This window comes from Mobula hypostoma, chromosome 11 (genome assembly GCF_963921235.1).
Source record: "Mobula hypostoma chromosome 11, sMobHyp1.1, whole genome shotgun sequence".
Taxonomy (NCBI): domain Eukaryota; kingdom Metazoa; phylum Chordata; class Chondrichthyes; order Myliobatiformes; family Myliobatidae; genus Mobula; species Mobula hypostoma.
The window spans coordinates 4,238,670-4,251,018 of NC_086107.1; the positions used below are offsets into that span (position 1 = coordinate 4,238,670).

The 12,349-nt window shown below is 41.6% G+C and overlaps 1 protein-coding gene across 5 annotated transcripts in view; it reads left to right on the forward strand.

The window, feature by feature from the left end:
- The window catches only part of far1 (fatty acyl CoA reductase 1), a 135,814-nt gene that overhangs the window by 62,429 nt on the left and 61,036 nt on the right, over positions 1-12,349 (forward strand). For all 5 annotated transcript variants that reach the window (XM_063061594.1, XM_063061597.1, XM_063061593.1 and 2 more), the window contains one exon: positions 5,235-5,489. In XM_063061594.1, the coding sequence (XP_062917664.1) occupies positions 5,301-5,489 (189 nt within the window). In that variant the 5' untranslated portion in view covers positions 5,235-5,300. The remainder of the gene's footprint in view (positions 1-5,234; positions 5,490-12,349) is intronic.

The window sequence follows — 12,349 nt, forward strand, 5'->3', positions numbered from 1 at the left end:
TCCTGGATCAGCTGTAATTCGGCTGTGTGGCTGTGGACTCACTTTCATGAACTTCAGTTCTGAATGTTAGTTGCTTGCTTTTAGTGTTTGCACTGTTTGTTTTTTTTCTGCACATTGGGAGTTTTACAATTTTTTTTAATGCGTTCTATTGGGGTTCTTTACTTTTCTAGCTGCTGTGAGGAAACAAATCTGAAGGTTGTATATAGTATACATTGATAATAGTACTTTGAACTGAACTTTAAAATAATTATATTTCTTGTTTAACTTTGTTATGCTTGTTTCTATTTTTATATAATCACCAAAGTACATGTACTTGTTCAGTGAGTTTTTCAGTGAGTGGTGGATCCTATTACTTGAAACTGACTATTTAATTGGTTAGCTGTTATCTGCTGGAACTTCAATGGAATCAGTCGTCTGGCGTAAGAAGACCAGAGCCACATTTATTTAACACATGCAGAATGCTGGAGGAACTCAGCCGGCCAGGCAGCATCTATGGAAAAGAGTAAACAGTCAATGTTTTGGGCCGAAACCTTTCATCAGGACTAGAAAGGAAGGGGGAAGGAACTGGAGGCTTTCTTCCTTCCCCTTTCCTTTCCAGTCCTGATGAAGGGTCTCAGCCCAGAACATTGACTGTTTATTTCCATAGGTGCTGCCTGACTTGTTCAGTTCCTCCAGCATTTTGTGTGTGATGGTTTGGATTTCCAGCATCTGCAGATTTTCTCATGTTTATGATAACCTTTATTCACTATTTTTCCTTTGGCTCTCTTCTGCTTTTCTCTTTTCCCTTCTCCTCTCACCACACTTTTCCTCTTGTCATTGTTTTTGTAACAGTTAATTGAATGATCGCAAGCATCAAATTTCATGTTCAATTTTATTGTCATCTGACTGTACATATTGTATGTACAACCAAACGTTTCTTTGTACCTGCCTGTAAGGAGACAAATCTCAAGGTTGTACAAAGTATGCATACTTTGATAATAAATATACTTTGAATGAAGCATTGTTCCCCTGGACCATGGTGCTCCTGTATATCTCACACAGCACATAAACCAAAATATTGCCATAAATAAGTTATTAAAATATAATTCAAAATGCATGTAGTGTGCAACACAGATAAAGAGGAAACAGCTCGCTGTCCTAGTTATGAGACTAGGTGGTGGCAGGGTATTCATCAGTCTCACAGCCTGAGGAAAAAAGCTGTTACCAAGTCTGGCAGTCCTGGTCCTGATGCTCCTGTACCTCCATCCTGATGGTAGTAGGTCAAAGAGGTTGCAGGATGGGTGGTAAGGATCTTCAATAATGCTTTGGTCCCATTGTCTTTATGCCTCATTCTTAATTTTCAACAAACCTTTGGATCGCAAAAACATTAGGATCCAACACAGATGGAGGAACTTGGTGGGGTCAGGCGGCAACTGTGGAGGCAAAGACAGCTGGCATCTGTGGATGGGGTATAGAAAAAGAATTGGTTTTGTTCTTGTTGCTTGTTGACATGCTGCGCTAGCGTGAATGTGCCATTTCAGGTTGAGACCCTGCATCCGGGTTTAGATGTACATTGTGAAATCAGCACATACAGTGAAATGTTTCATTTGCATCATCGACCAGCAAAGTCTGAGGACGAGTTGGGTGCAGCCTGTAAGAGTCACTGCACAAACTTGCTTAGAGCTGTACTTGCGTCACGCTAACTCCAGTGCTACTGTGACACCCAACTGCTCCCATGTTTTGTGGAACTCAGTGGCTCAGGCATCACCTATGGAGGGAAATGGACAGATAAAGGATCTCGACCCAAAATGTTGCTGCGAGTAGTTGTCTAAACTTTCCTCAGGTTGGCATTTCTTTTCAGCAGAAGTATTAAAAATACTTCCATTCCAACCTGTGATGTGCTGTGAAAATTCAATTTGTTTGATTTCAGTGACGTCCCAATGTCCATGAATCCGTGAACTTTAAACTGTGGGATACATCATTTAATAGTAGCAGTAGTAGCTCAAAGCAGGTCGTCAGTAAAAGTGAAGAGGTGATCGTAGGCACATTATCTCTGGAGGTTTTGTATTTTAAAAGCAACAGGCAAAAGGGGAAAAAGTCTTTGAGAGCTCGGTCCTGGACTTAAAACTCTAGAAGTTTGTACAATTTTCCTGTGTGTTTTGCTTAAAATCATCTTCACATCTAGTGATAGGAATAACTGGGTTCTTTACAGAATCCTCTGTACTTGTTCAAATGTACATTTGGATGCGTTACAAATGTCTTTTTCAGAATGTCTTTCTCGATGGAGATCCCACTTATTTAAAAAGCTCACTTTTTTGGAAAATACATGGTGGTGGTTGTCCGATGATAGGAAGGCTGTGCAGGAGAGTTTTTAAAGCGGAAAAGCCATGGCGCTGGGGCTGTTCCACTCGACCTCGGAAGTCCGGGTCCAGTGGTACGAGTAATCATCACAAACTGGGGTTGTTTTTGGTTGCAGTGGAAGCTCACGTTGTTTATCGTTCCTTGTCGTGCCCTTCGCTTTGCATAAAGCGTTTGCTGAACAGCCTTTCTGGCCTTTGGATTTCACTGTAGATCTCATCTGTCCAGTCCGCTGCAGCTGATTTGGCGTGCTAGGACAGGCTTGTCCCATTCTCTCTGGGATTTGAGGCCACTGGCTACCTTCACCTGGTTTAACCCACCTGTTGAAGCAGTTCTGGGGCGTGGCTTTTGGCACTTGCGAATAGTGACTTGGAGCCACAGGTGAGTGCTGAGTGTTTTTGTAGGAACCAAAGGTGAGTGAGCTACTCCAGATTGGACATGACAAGCCCCTTCACCAGAGGTGCTACCCCTCCCTGCCACTCCTTACAACTCAAAATAAATTTAAAACTGCTTTTTAAAACTACAAGCAGGTAATCCTCAGCAGTATTAGTGAATATTTATTCTGTAGAGATCCAGTCATCTGGGACTTCTACAGAATCCAGGGAATTTTATTTTTCGATTATACCTAACTCACTGATCACCTGTGCAGCCAATTCTGGCATCACAGTAAGGGTGTAGATGCTTTGGAGAGAGTTCACCAGGATGCTGACTGGGTTAGAGTTTGAGCTGTGGGAGTGAGGTTGGACAAACTTGGATTTTTCTTTGGAGTACTGGAAGCTGACAAAATATATAGAACTGAGGAGTATAAATAAAGATTTTTGAAAAAATCATTATTTGTTTAATTGAAACATTGTTGAATATGTTGTTTGCAAGGATGTGCTGGAGGCATTCTGCAGGTATCACCGCCCTTCCAGCGCAATGCGTATGCTTGTGATTGACCAACCTGCATGTTTTTTGGGTGTATGGAGTGTCCAAGGAGGAGGGTAGCACCTCTAGTGAAGGGAGGGGCTTGCCGTGTCTATTCCGGGGCAGCTCACTCACAGTTGGTCTCCACCAGACACTCACCTCTCATCTGTGGCTCCTACTAGCTGTTTGCAAGTGACAGCGGCCACACTCCGGTAAGGCGGGCTAAACTGGGCGAGAGTAGCTGGGGGTATGGGTCTCACATCCCAGTGAGATAGGGACACACCTGTCCTTGCAAGTGAAGTTAGCTCCGATGGACTGGACATATGAGATCTACAATGAGATCCAATGGCTAGGAAGGTGGTTCTGCAACGCTCTGTGGAGAGTGAAGGGCATGACAAGGCACAGAAGATGTAATGATCATCTATTGCAACCAAGGAAGACCTTAGTTTCTGAGCTCGAGAGGGTGCAACTGCCCCAGTGTGACGGCTTTTCTACTTTTAAAACTCTTCTGCACATGGTTCCTGCCATTGTTGGACACGATGGACAGCCACCATGTCTTTTGAAATGTGGGAGAAAACTGGAGAACTTGGAGGAAATCCGTGTTGTTATGGGGAGAATGTACAAACTCTTTACAGTCAGCAGTGAAAATTGAACCTCTATCTTGCAACTGGCTAACTGCTCCACTGCGGTGCCACCCTCGCAGTACGATCGGATAGATAGAGTTTATTTTCCAAGATTTGAGGGCATGCTATTAAGGTGAGGGGAGGAAAATTGAAACAAGGTTTATGAAGCTAGTTTTGTTTTTGCACAATGGCAGATGCCTAGAGAGCACTGGAAGTGGTACCAGCCTACCTGCCATCAAGGACATGTACAGAAAGATGCCGGAAAAGGGCCAGTAACATCATGAAGAATCCCACTCTCCCCGCTCATGGACTGTTTGCCCCACTCCCATCAGGGAGGAGGCTACATAACATCCACGCCAGGACCACTAGACTCCTCAAAAGCAGTTACTTTCTCCAAGCAGTAAGGCTGATCAGCACCTCCACCCCTCCACTCCCTCTACCACCACTACTTTATTGTTTCCTGTCAGTCACTACATTTACAGACCCTCCTGTACCTAGTGTCACTTTATCAACATACAGTTGATCTATATATGTAAGCTTTCTTAAGTATTTATATTGGGTTTTTATTATTATTTTGTTTATTTTATTCTTTGTTTGTGCTGCATCGGATCCAGATTTCATTCTCCTTAATGCTTGTGTACTGGAAATGACATTAAACAATCTTGAGAAGCAAATACAATAGCAATATTGAGATAATATTCAGATAGACGTGAATGAGCAGGGAATGGAGGGAAATAGATCTTGGTGCAGGCAGAAGGGTTTGGTTTAAACTGGCGTCGTGGTTGGTCCAGGAGCATTGTGCTGAAGGGCCTGTTCCACTATTCTGCCGTCTGTTCTAAAACCTCGTGATGTCATGTCCTGTCGATTGATGATGGACGGGATGTTGTTGGTAAGATCAAGCCCGCAGTCTGATCACCGTGCGCTTTAAAAAAAAGTGCAGCCATAGACGAACGCAATCCAGCCTGTGTTCCACTGAGTGAACACTGGAGAACAGCACTGATGAGGGACCAGCTCCCAACTTATTCTGGACTGCTTCTTGTGCCTCCACCCTGGGCAGGTGCAACAGGCACTCCAGCTTTGATTAGCTTCTATTTTAAAGACAAGTCCAAAAATCATTTGGAAGCTTTATCATTTCATTATAATTTTCATTGTTAATTCTCCATACCATTTGCATTGTAACGATAGCAAGTAGAATTGATCATATTTCACTCTTTTGAGGGAACTCAGCATGTCAGGCAGCATCTATTGAGGTAAATGGGCAGCTGATATTTTGGATTGAAACCCTTCATCTCCATGCGCTTGTTGAATTGGAAGAAGGAATGCAGTAGTTGCTCTGTTTATAATCGCCATCTGCTTTGTTTCTGACAGGCTGCATAGGTTTCAGAACCCAGAGAGAACCAGCCAACGTCCTGCTGGCCACGTTGTGAGGACAGCATGGTGTCGATACCAGAGTTCTATGTGGGCAAGAATGTTCTCATCACTGGAGCCACAGGCTTCATGGGCAAGGTGCTGCTTGAGAAACTGCTGCGCTCTTGTCCTGGAGTCAAGACTGCGTACATCCTAGTGAGAGCCAAGGCAGGCCAGAATTCTCAAGCACGTGTGGAAGAAATGCTCAACTGTAAGGTAATTGTTTTCCCAGAAACGGTCACGCTTTTCAGAGCTCTTGTGTTGTGATGTGTGGGCACCACAAAGACCAGAGAAATATGCTGGAACTAGATCTCATTATTTCCTTTTTTTTCTGCTCAATTGTCACATCATTGCTTTAAAAAGGAGACTCAAATATGTTAGCAAGGCTTTTGATAAGGTCACACATAGTCAACTCAAGAGATTCTGCAGAAGCTGGAAATCTTAAGCAACATGCACAAAATTCTGCGGAAGGCGGCTGCATCTATGGAGGGAAATATATAGTCAGTGTTTCGGGCCGAGACCCTTCATCAGGGTTAAGTTACGTCCAACTTGTTCTAAGCCCTTCACAAATAGTTGGAGGCACATGCGACTGTTTGCCTCCTTCCATTGCCTGAGCACTTTCGGCAAGAATTTCTCATGTGAATTCTGGGCCAGTAAACATTCATTGCAAATTTCAGATTCTAGTTGTCAAGAATGGATGTGTGGAATGTTTGGTTATGTTCCCCTTCCAAATCTGTCCTACCACTGTAACAGAATGAAGCCAAGTGTGACCTTGTCCTCTTCTCATTGCTATCATCAGGGAGGAGGTACAGAAGCTTGAAGACACACACTCAATGTTTTAGGAACAGCTTTTTCCCCTTACCTGTTAGATTTCTGAATGGACAATGAATTCGTGTACACTACCTCACTTTTTTTTGTTGGTCTCTTTTTACACTACTTATTTAAATTACTTTGATTTTTATATATTTTTCATTGTAATTTAGTTTGTTTACTATGTATTCCAATGTACTGCTGCTGCAAAACAACAAATTTCATGATACAGTTGAAGTCAGAAGTTTACATACACCTTAGCCAAGTACATTTAAACTCAGTTTTTCACAATTCCTGACATATAATCCTAGAAAACATTCCCTGTCAGTTAGGATCGCTATTTTAAGAATGTGAAATGTCAGAATAATAGTAGAGAGAATGATTTATTTCAGCTTTTATTTCTTTCATCACTTTCCCAGTGGGTCAGAAGTTTACATACACTTTGTTAGTATTTGGTAGCATTGCCTTTAAATTGTTTAACTTGAGTCAAACGTTTTGGGTAGCCTTCCACAAGCTTCTCACCATAAATTGCTGGAATTTTGTTCCATTCCTCTGGACAGAACTGGAGTAACTGAGTCAGGTTTGTAGGCCTCCTTGCTCGCACACGCTTTTTCAGTTCTGCCCACAAATTTTCTATTGGATTGAGGTCAGAAAATGATGTCAAGTCTGGTTCATCCTTGGGAGCAATTTCCAAACGCCTGAAGGTACCACGTTCATCTGTACAAACAATAGTACGCAAGTATAAACACCATGGGACCACGCAGCCATCATACCGCTCAGGAAGAGGTTGCATTCTGTCTCCTAGAGATGAACGTACTTTGGTGCGAAAAGTGCAAATCAATCCCAGAACAACTAGCAAAGGACCTTGTGAAGATGCTGTGAATAAGTATCTATATCCACAGTAAAACAAGTCCTATATCGACATAACCTGAGAAAGGCTGCTCAGCAAGGAAGAAGCCACTGCTCCAAAACCACCATAGAAAAAACCAGACCACAGTTTGCAAGTGCACATGGGGATAAAGATCTTACATTCTGGAGAAATGTTCTCTGGTCTGATGAAACAAAAATTGAACTGTTTGGCCATAATGACCATTGTTATGTTTGGAGGAAAAAGTAAACTAGCTCGTAAACTAAACTAGCTTGTTATTATTCTCATATAAATCCTATATGTGATAGATGTCACACTGAGATAGCTTCTTTAACTCATATGTTTTGGTCATGTTCTTTTTTGAAAAAATATTGGGAAGATATTTTTGATACCATCTCAAGTGTTTTGAATATTGATTTACAACCTCACCCTATTACGCAATTTTTGGGTTACCAATAATAGAACCAAGTCAATTAACCTCTTCAGCTCGTCAGATGATTGCATTTCTTACATTAATGGCTGGAAGATCCATTTTGCTGAACCAGAAAGAGATTAATCTTCCCACCACATTTCATTGGTTCTCTCAAACTACGTTGTGTTTAAACTTGGAAAAAATTAGAAGTGTTATTTATGATCCCTCTATTAAATTCGAAAAGACTTGGAGGCCATTTATTCAACATTTTCATATGATGTGATTTGACCTTTTCCAAACTTATTCCATTTCTTTTTAATATATGTTGAGAGGAATGGAGTCAATGACACTAATGGTTCCTTTTTTTTTGATGTTACGTAACACCCTATGTCTTTTTTTTCTTAGTTTAGTTGATTAACACTGTTTAGGTTAGTTTTTTTGGGGGGGTATATTTTTATTTTTTTTCCTTTTTCATGATTTTTGTTTTAGATTTTTTTTGTATATTACATCTGTATCCTGTATGATTGGGAGATTTAACACTCGTGTCAATTGGGCTTGAGGAGTATAAGAAGTGCAAGAAAATACTTAAGAAAGAAATCAGGGTGGCAAAAAGAAGACATGAGGTTGCCTTGGCAGTCAAAGTGAAGGATAATCCAAAGAGCTTTTACAAGTATATTAAGAGCAAAAGGATTGTACGGGATAAAATTGGTCCTCTTGAAGATCAGAGTAGTCGGCTTTGTGCGGAACCAAAGGAAATGGGGGAGATCTTAAATAGGTTTTTTGCGTCTGTATTTACTAAGGAAGCTGGCATGAAATCTATGGAATTGAGGGAATCAAGTAGTGAGACCATGGAAACTGTACAGATTGAAAAGGAGGAGGTGCTTGCTGTCTTGAGGAAAATTAAAGTGATTAAAATTAAAATCCCCGGGACCTGACAGAGTGTTCCCTCGGACCTTGAAGGAGACTAGTGTTGAAATTGTGGGGGCCCTGGCAGAAATATTTAAAATGTCGCTGTCTACGGGTGAAGTGCCGGAGGATTGGAGAGTAGCTCATGTTGTTCCATTGTTTAAAAAAGGATCGAAAAGTAATCCAGGAAATTATAGGCCGGTGAGTTTAACGTCAGTAGTAGGTAAGTTATTGGAGGGAGTACTAAGAGACAGAATCTACAAGCATTTGGATAGACAGGGGCTTATTAGGGAGAGTCAACATGGTTTTGTGCGTGATAGGTCATGTTTGACCAATCTGTTGTAGTTTTTCGAGGAGGTTACCAGGAAAGTGGATGAAGGGAAGGCAGTGGATATTGTCTACATGGACTCCAGTAAGGCCTTTGACAAGGTCCCGCATGGGAGGTTAGTTAGGAAAATTCAGTCGCTAGGTATACATGGAGAGGTGGTAAATTGAATTAGACATTGGCTCGATGGAAGAAGCCAGAGAGTGGTGGTAGAGAATTGCTTCTCTGAGTGGAGGCCTGTGACTAGTGGTGTGCCACAGGAATCAGTGCTGGGTCCATTGTTATTTGTCATCTATATCAATGATCTGGATGATAATGTGGTAAATTGGATCAGCAAGTTTGCTGGTGATACAAAGATTGGAGGTGTAGTAGACAATGAGGAAGGTTTTCAGAGCCTGCAGAGGGACTTGGACCAGCTGGAAAAATGGGCTGAAAAATGGCAGCTGGAGTTTAATACTGACAAGTGTGAGGTATTGCACGTTGGAAGGACAAACCAACGTAGAACATACAGGGTTAATGGTAAGGCACTGAGGAGTGCAGTGGAACAGAGGGATCTGGGAATACAGATACAAAATTCCCTAAAAGTGTCGTCACAGGTAGATAGGGTCGTAAAGAGAGCTTTTGGTACATTGGCCTTTATTAATCAAAGTATTGAGTATAAGAGCTGGAATGTTATGATGAGGTTGTATAAGGCATTGGTGAGGCCGAATCTGGAGTATTGTGTTCAGTTTTGGTCACCAAATTACAGGAAGGATATAAATAAGGTTGAAAGAGTGCAGAGAAGGTTTACAAGGATGTTGCCAGGACTTGAGAAACTCAGTTACAGAGAAAGGTTGAATAGGTTAGGACTTTATTCCCGGGAGCGTAGAAGAATGAGGGGAGATTTGATAGAGGTATATAAAATTATGCTGGGTATAGATAGAGTGAATGCAAGCAGGCTTTTTCCACTGAGGCAAGGGGAGAAAAAAACCAGAGGACATGGGTTAAGGGTGAGGGGGGAAAAGTTTAAAGGGAACATTAGGTGGGGCTTCTTCACACAGAGAGTGGTGGGAGTATGGAATGAGCTGCCAGACGAGGTGGTAAATGCGGGTTCTTTTTTAACATTTAAGAATAAATTGGACAGATACATGGATGGGAGGTGTATGGAGGGATATGGCCATGTGCAGGTCAGTGGGACTAGGCAGAAAATGGTTCGGCACAGCCAAGAAGGGCCAAAAGGCCTGTTTCTGTGCTGTAGTTTCTATGGTTCTATGGTTATATTTAACTATGTTAACTATAACAATGTATTCCCGATAACTTTGTATCAATATTATGGTATGTTTATTATTATGAAACTAATAAAAAGATTGGAAAAGAAAGAAAAGAAAAAGGGTGAGGCTTGCAAGCTGAAGAACACCATCCCAACCGTGAAGCCTGGGGGGTGGCAGCATCATGTTGTGGGGGTGCTTTGCTGCAGGAGGGACTGGTGCACTTCACAAAATAGATGACATCATGAGGAAGGAAAATTATGTGGATATATTGAAGCAACATCTCAAGACATCAACCAGGAAGTTAAAGCTCGGTCGCAAATGGGTCTTCCAAATGGACAATGACCCCAAGCATACCTCCAAAGTTGTGGCAAAATTGCTTAAGGACAGCAAAGTCAAGGTATGGAGTGGCCATCACAAAGCCCTGACCTCAGTCTGAGAGAAAATTTGTGGGCAGGACTGAAAAAACGTGTGAGCAAGGAGGCCTACAAACCTGACTCAGTTACACCAGTTCTGCCTGGAGGAATGGAACAAAATTCCAGCAACTTACGGTGAGAAACTTGTGGAAGGCTACCCAAAACGTTTAACCCAAGTTAAACAATTTAAAGGCAATGTTACCAAATACTAACAAAGTGTATGTAAACTTCTGACCCACTGGGAAAGTGGTGAAAGAAATAAAAGCTGAAATAAATCATTCTCTTTACTATTATCCTGACATTTCACATTCTTAAAATAAAGTAGTGATCCTAACTGACCTAAGACAGGGAATGTTTTCTAGGATTAAGTGTCAGGAATTGTGAAAAACTGAGTTTAAATGTATTTGGCTTAGTGTATGTAAACTTCTGACTTCAACTGTATATGCCAGTGATATTAAATCTGATTCTGAAAAGTAAATATTTAACTAGATGAACTACAGCAAAAAATAGCTGCACAATAATGCTATAATTTCCAAACACTCAGCTCTTGTGTCAATGATAAATCACATTTATACAACCCTTGCAATGTAACAATACACACTAAGGTGTGTCCCAGAACAAAATAGATACTGAGTCACTGAATATTAGGACAGAAGCTTAGTGATTTTAGGGCAACACACAAAATGCTGGAGGATCTCAATAGGTCAGGTGGTATCTATGGAAATGAATAAACAGTTGAGACCCTTCATCAGGACTGGAAAGTAAGGAGGAAGATTCCAGAATAAGAAGGTGGGGGAGGGGGAGGAGGATGCTGCCAGGAGGAGAAGAGGTAAGGAGCCAGAGTGGGGAATTGAAGAAGAGGGAAGGGGGAGGGTAAAAATTATCGGAAGTTGGAGAAATTGATGTTCATACAGTCAGGTTGGAGACTACCCATATGGAATATGAGATGCTGCTGACCCAACATGAGAGTGGCCTCATCATGGCAGAAGAGGAGGCCATGGACTGATGCGTCTTTAATGTTTTTAGGACTGTGTTCAGAGAAAATTCTAGAAACAGCTGCCTTGCGGAGGTAGAAAAGGTTCCAGAGATAGGTAGGGGCTATCTACTTGTCTAAGAAGCTGTCAGCTTTAAGGCTTCAGGGGAAAATAGTAATTACGTTGCTTAAGACAAACACTTACAATGGCAAGCAACTTGCTGAATGAACTCAGTGGGTTGAGGAACATCTGCCGACTATTGGTAAGAAGGTGGTTAAAGAGCAGAAGAAACCAGGCTCCAGTTTTGTAATTTATAGTAATTTTATGTCTTTGCACTGTACTGCTGCCACAAAACCGATCATCCCATCCCCCAGGACATGCCCTTTCCTCATTACAACCATCAGGGAGGGGGTACAGGAGCCTGAAGACACGCACTCAAATGTTTCAGAAACAGCTTCTTCCCATTGCCATCAGATTTCTGAATGGACAATAAACCGTATGCCTCACTAATCTGCACTAATTATTTAATTTTTATATATTTATTTATATATTTATTGAGATATAGTGTGGAGTAGGCCCTTCACCCTGTGCCACTCAGCAGCCCCCAGTTTAACCCTAGCCAAGTCACGGGACAGTTTACAATGATCAATTAACCTATCAACCGGTACGTCTTTGGACTGTGGGAAGAAACTGGAGTTCCTGGAGGATTGTTACTATCTATTGCACTGTACTGCTGCCGCAAAACAACAAATTTCACAACGTATGCCAGTAATATTAAACCTGATTCTGAATCTGAAAAAAATTCCATGCCATAGAATGAGGTTTATTGTCACTGACTCGTGACTTGCTGATAAATAGCATTAGTGCCGTGATTATCTCTACAATGCAATCACTAGCCCTTGATTTTCAAACCGCCTGACATGCTAAATATTTCCAGCTCTTTGCTCCAGTAGTGCATTAGAGGCATCATCACTTTTATTTTTTTTCAATACAAACATGCTTGCTTCTTTGGAACAGTTGAATCCACAAGCTTATGACAGTGGTGGGTGTGGTACTAATCAGCCACTCTGTGCTTTGAAATATTCAAATATTGATTAAACTCTTTTCCACAGGTCAGA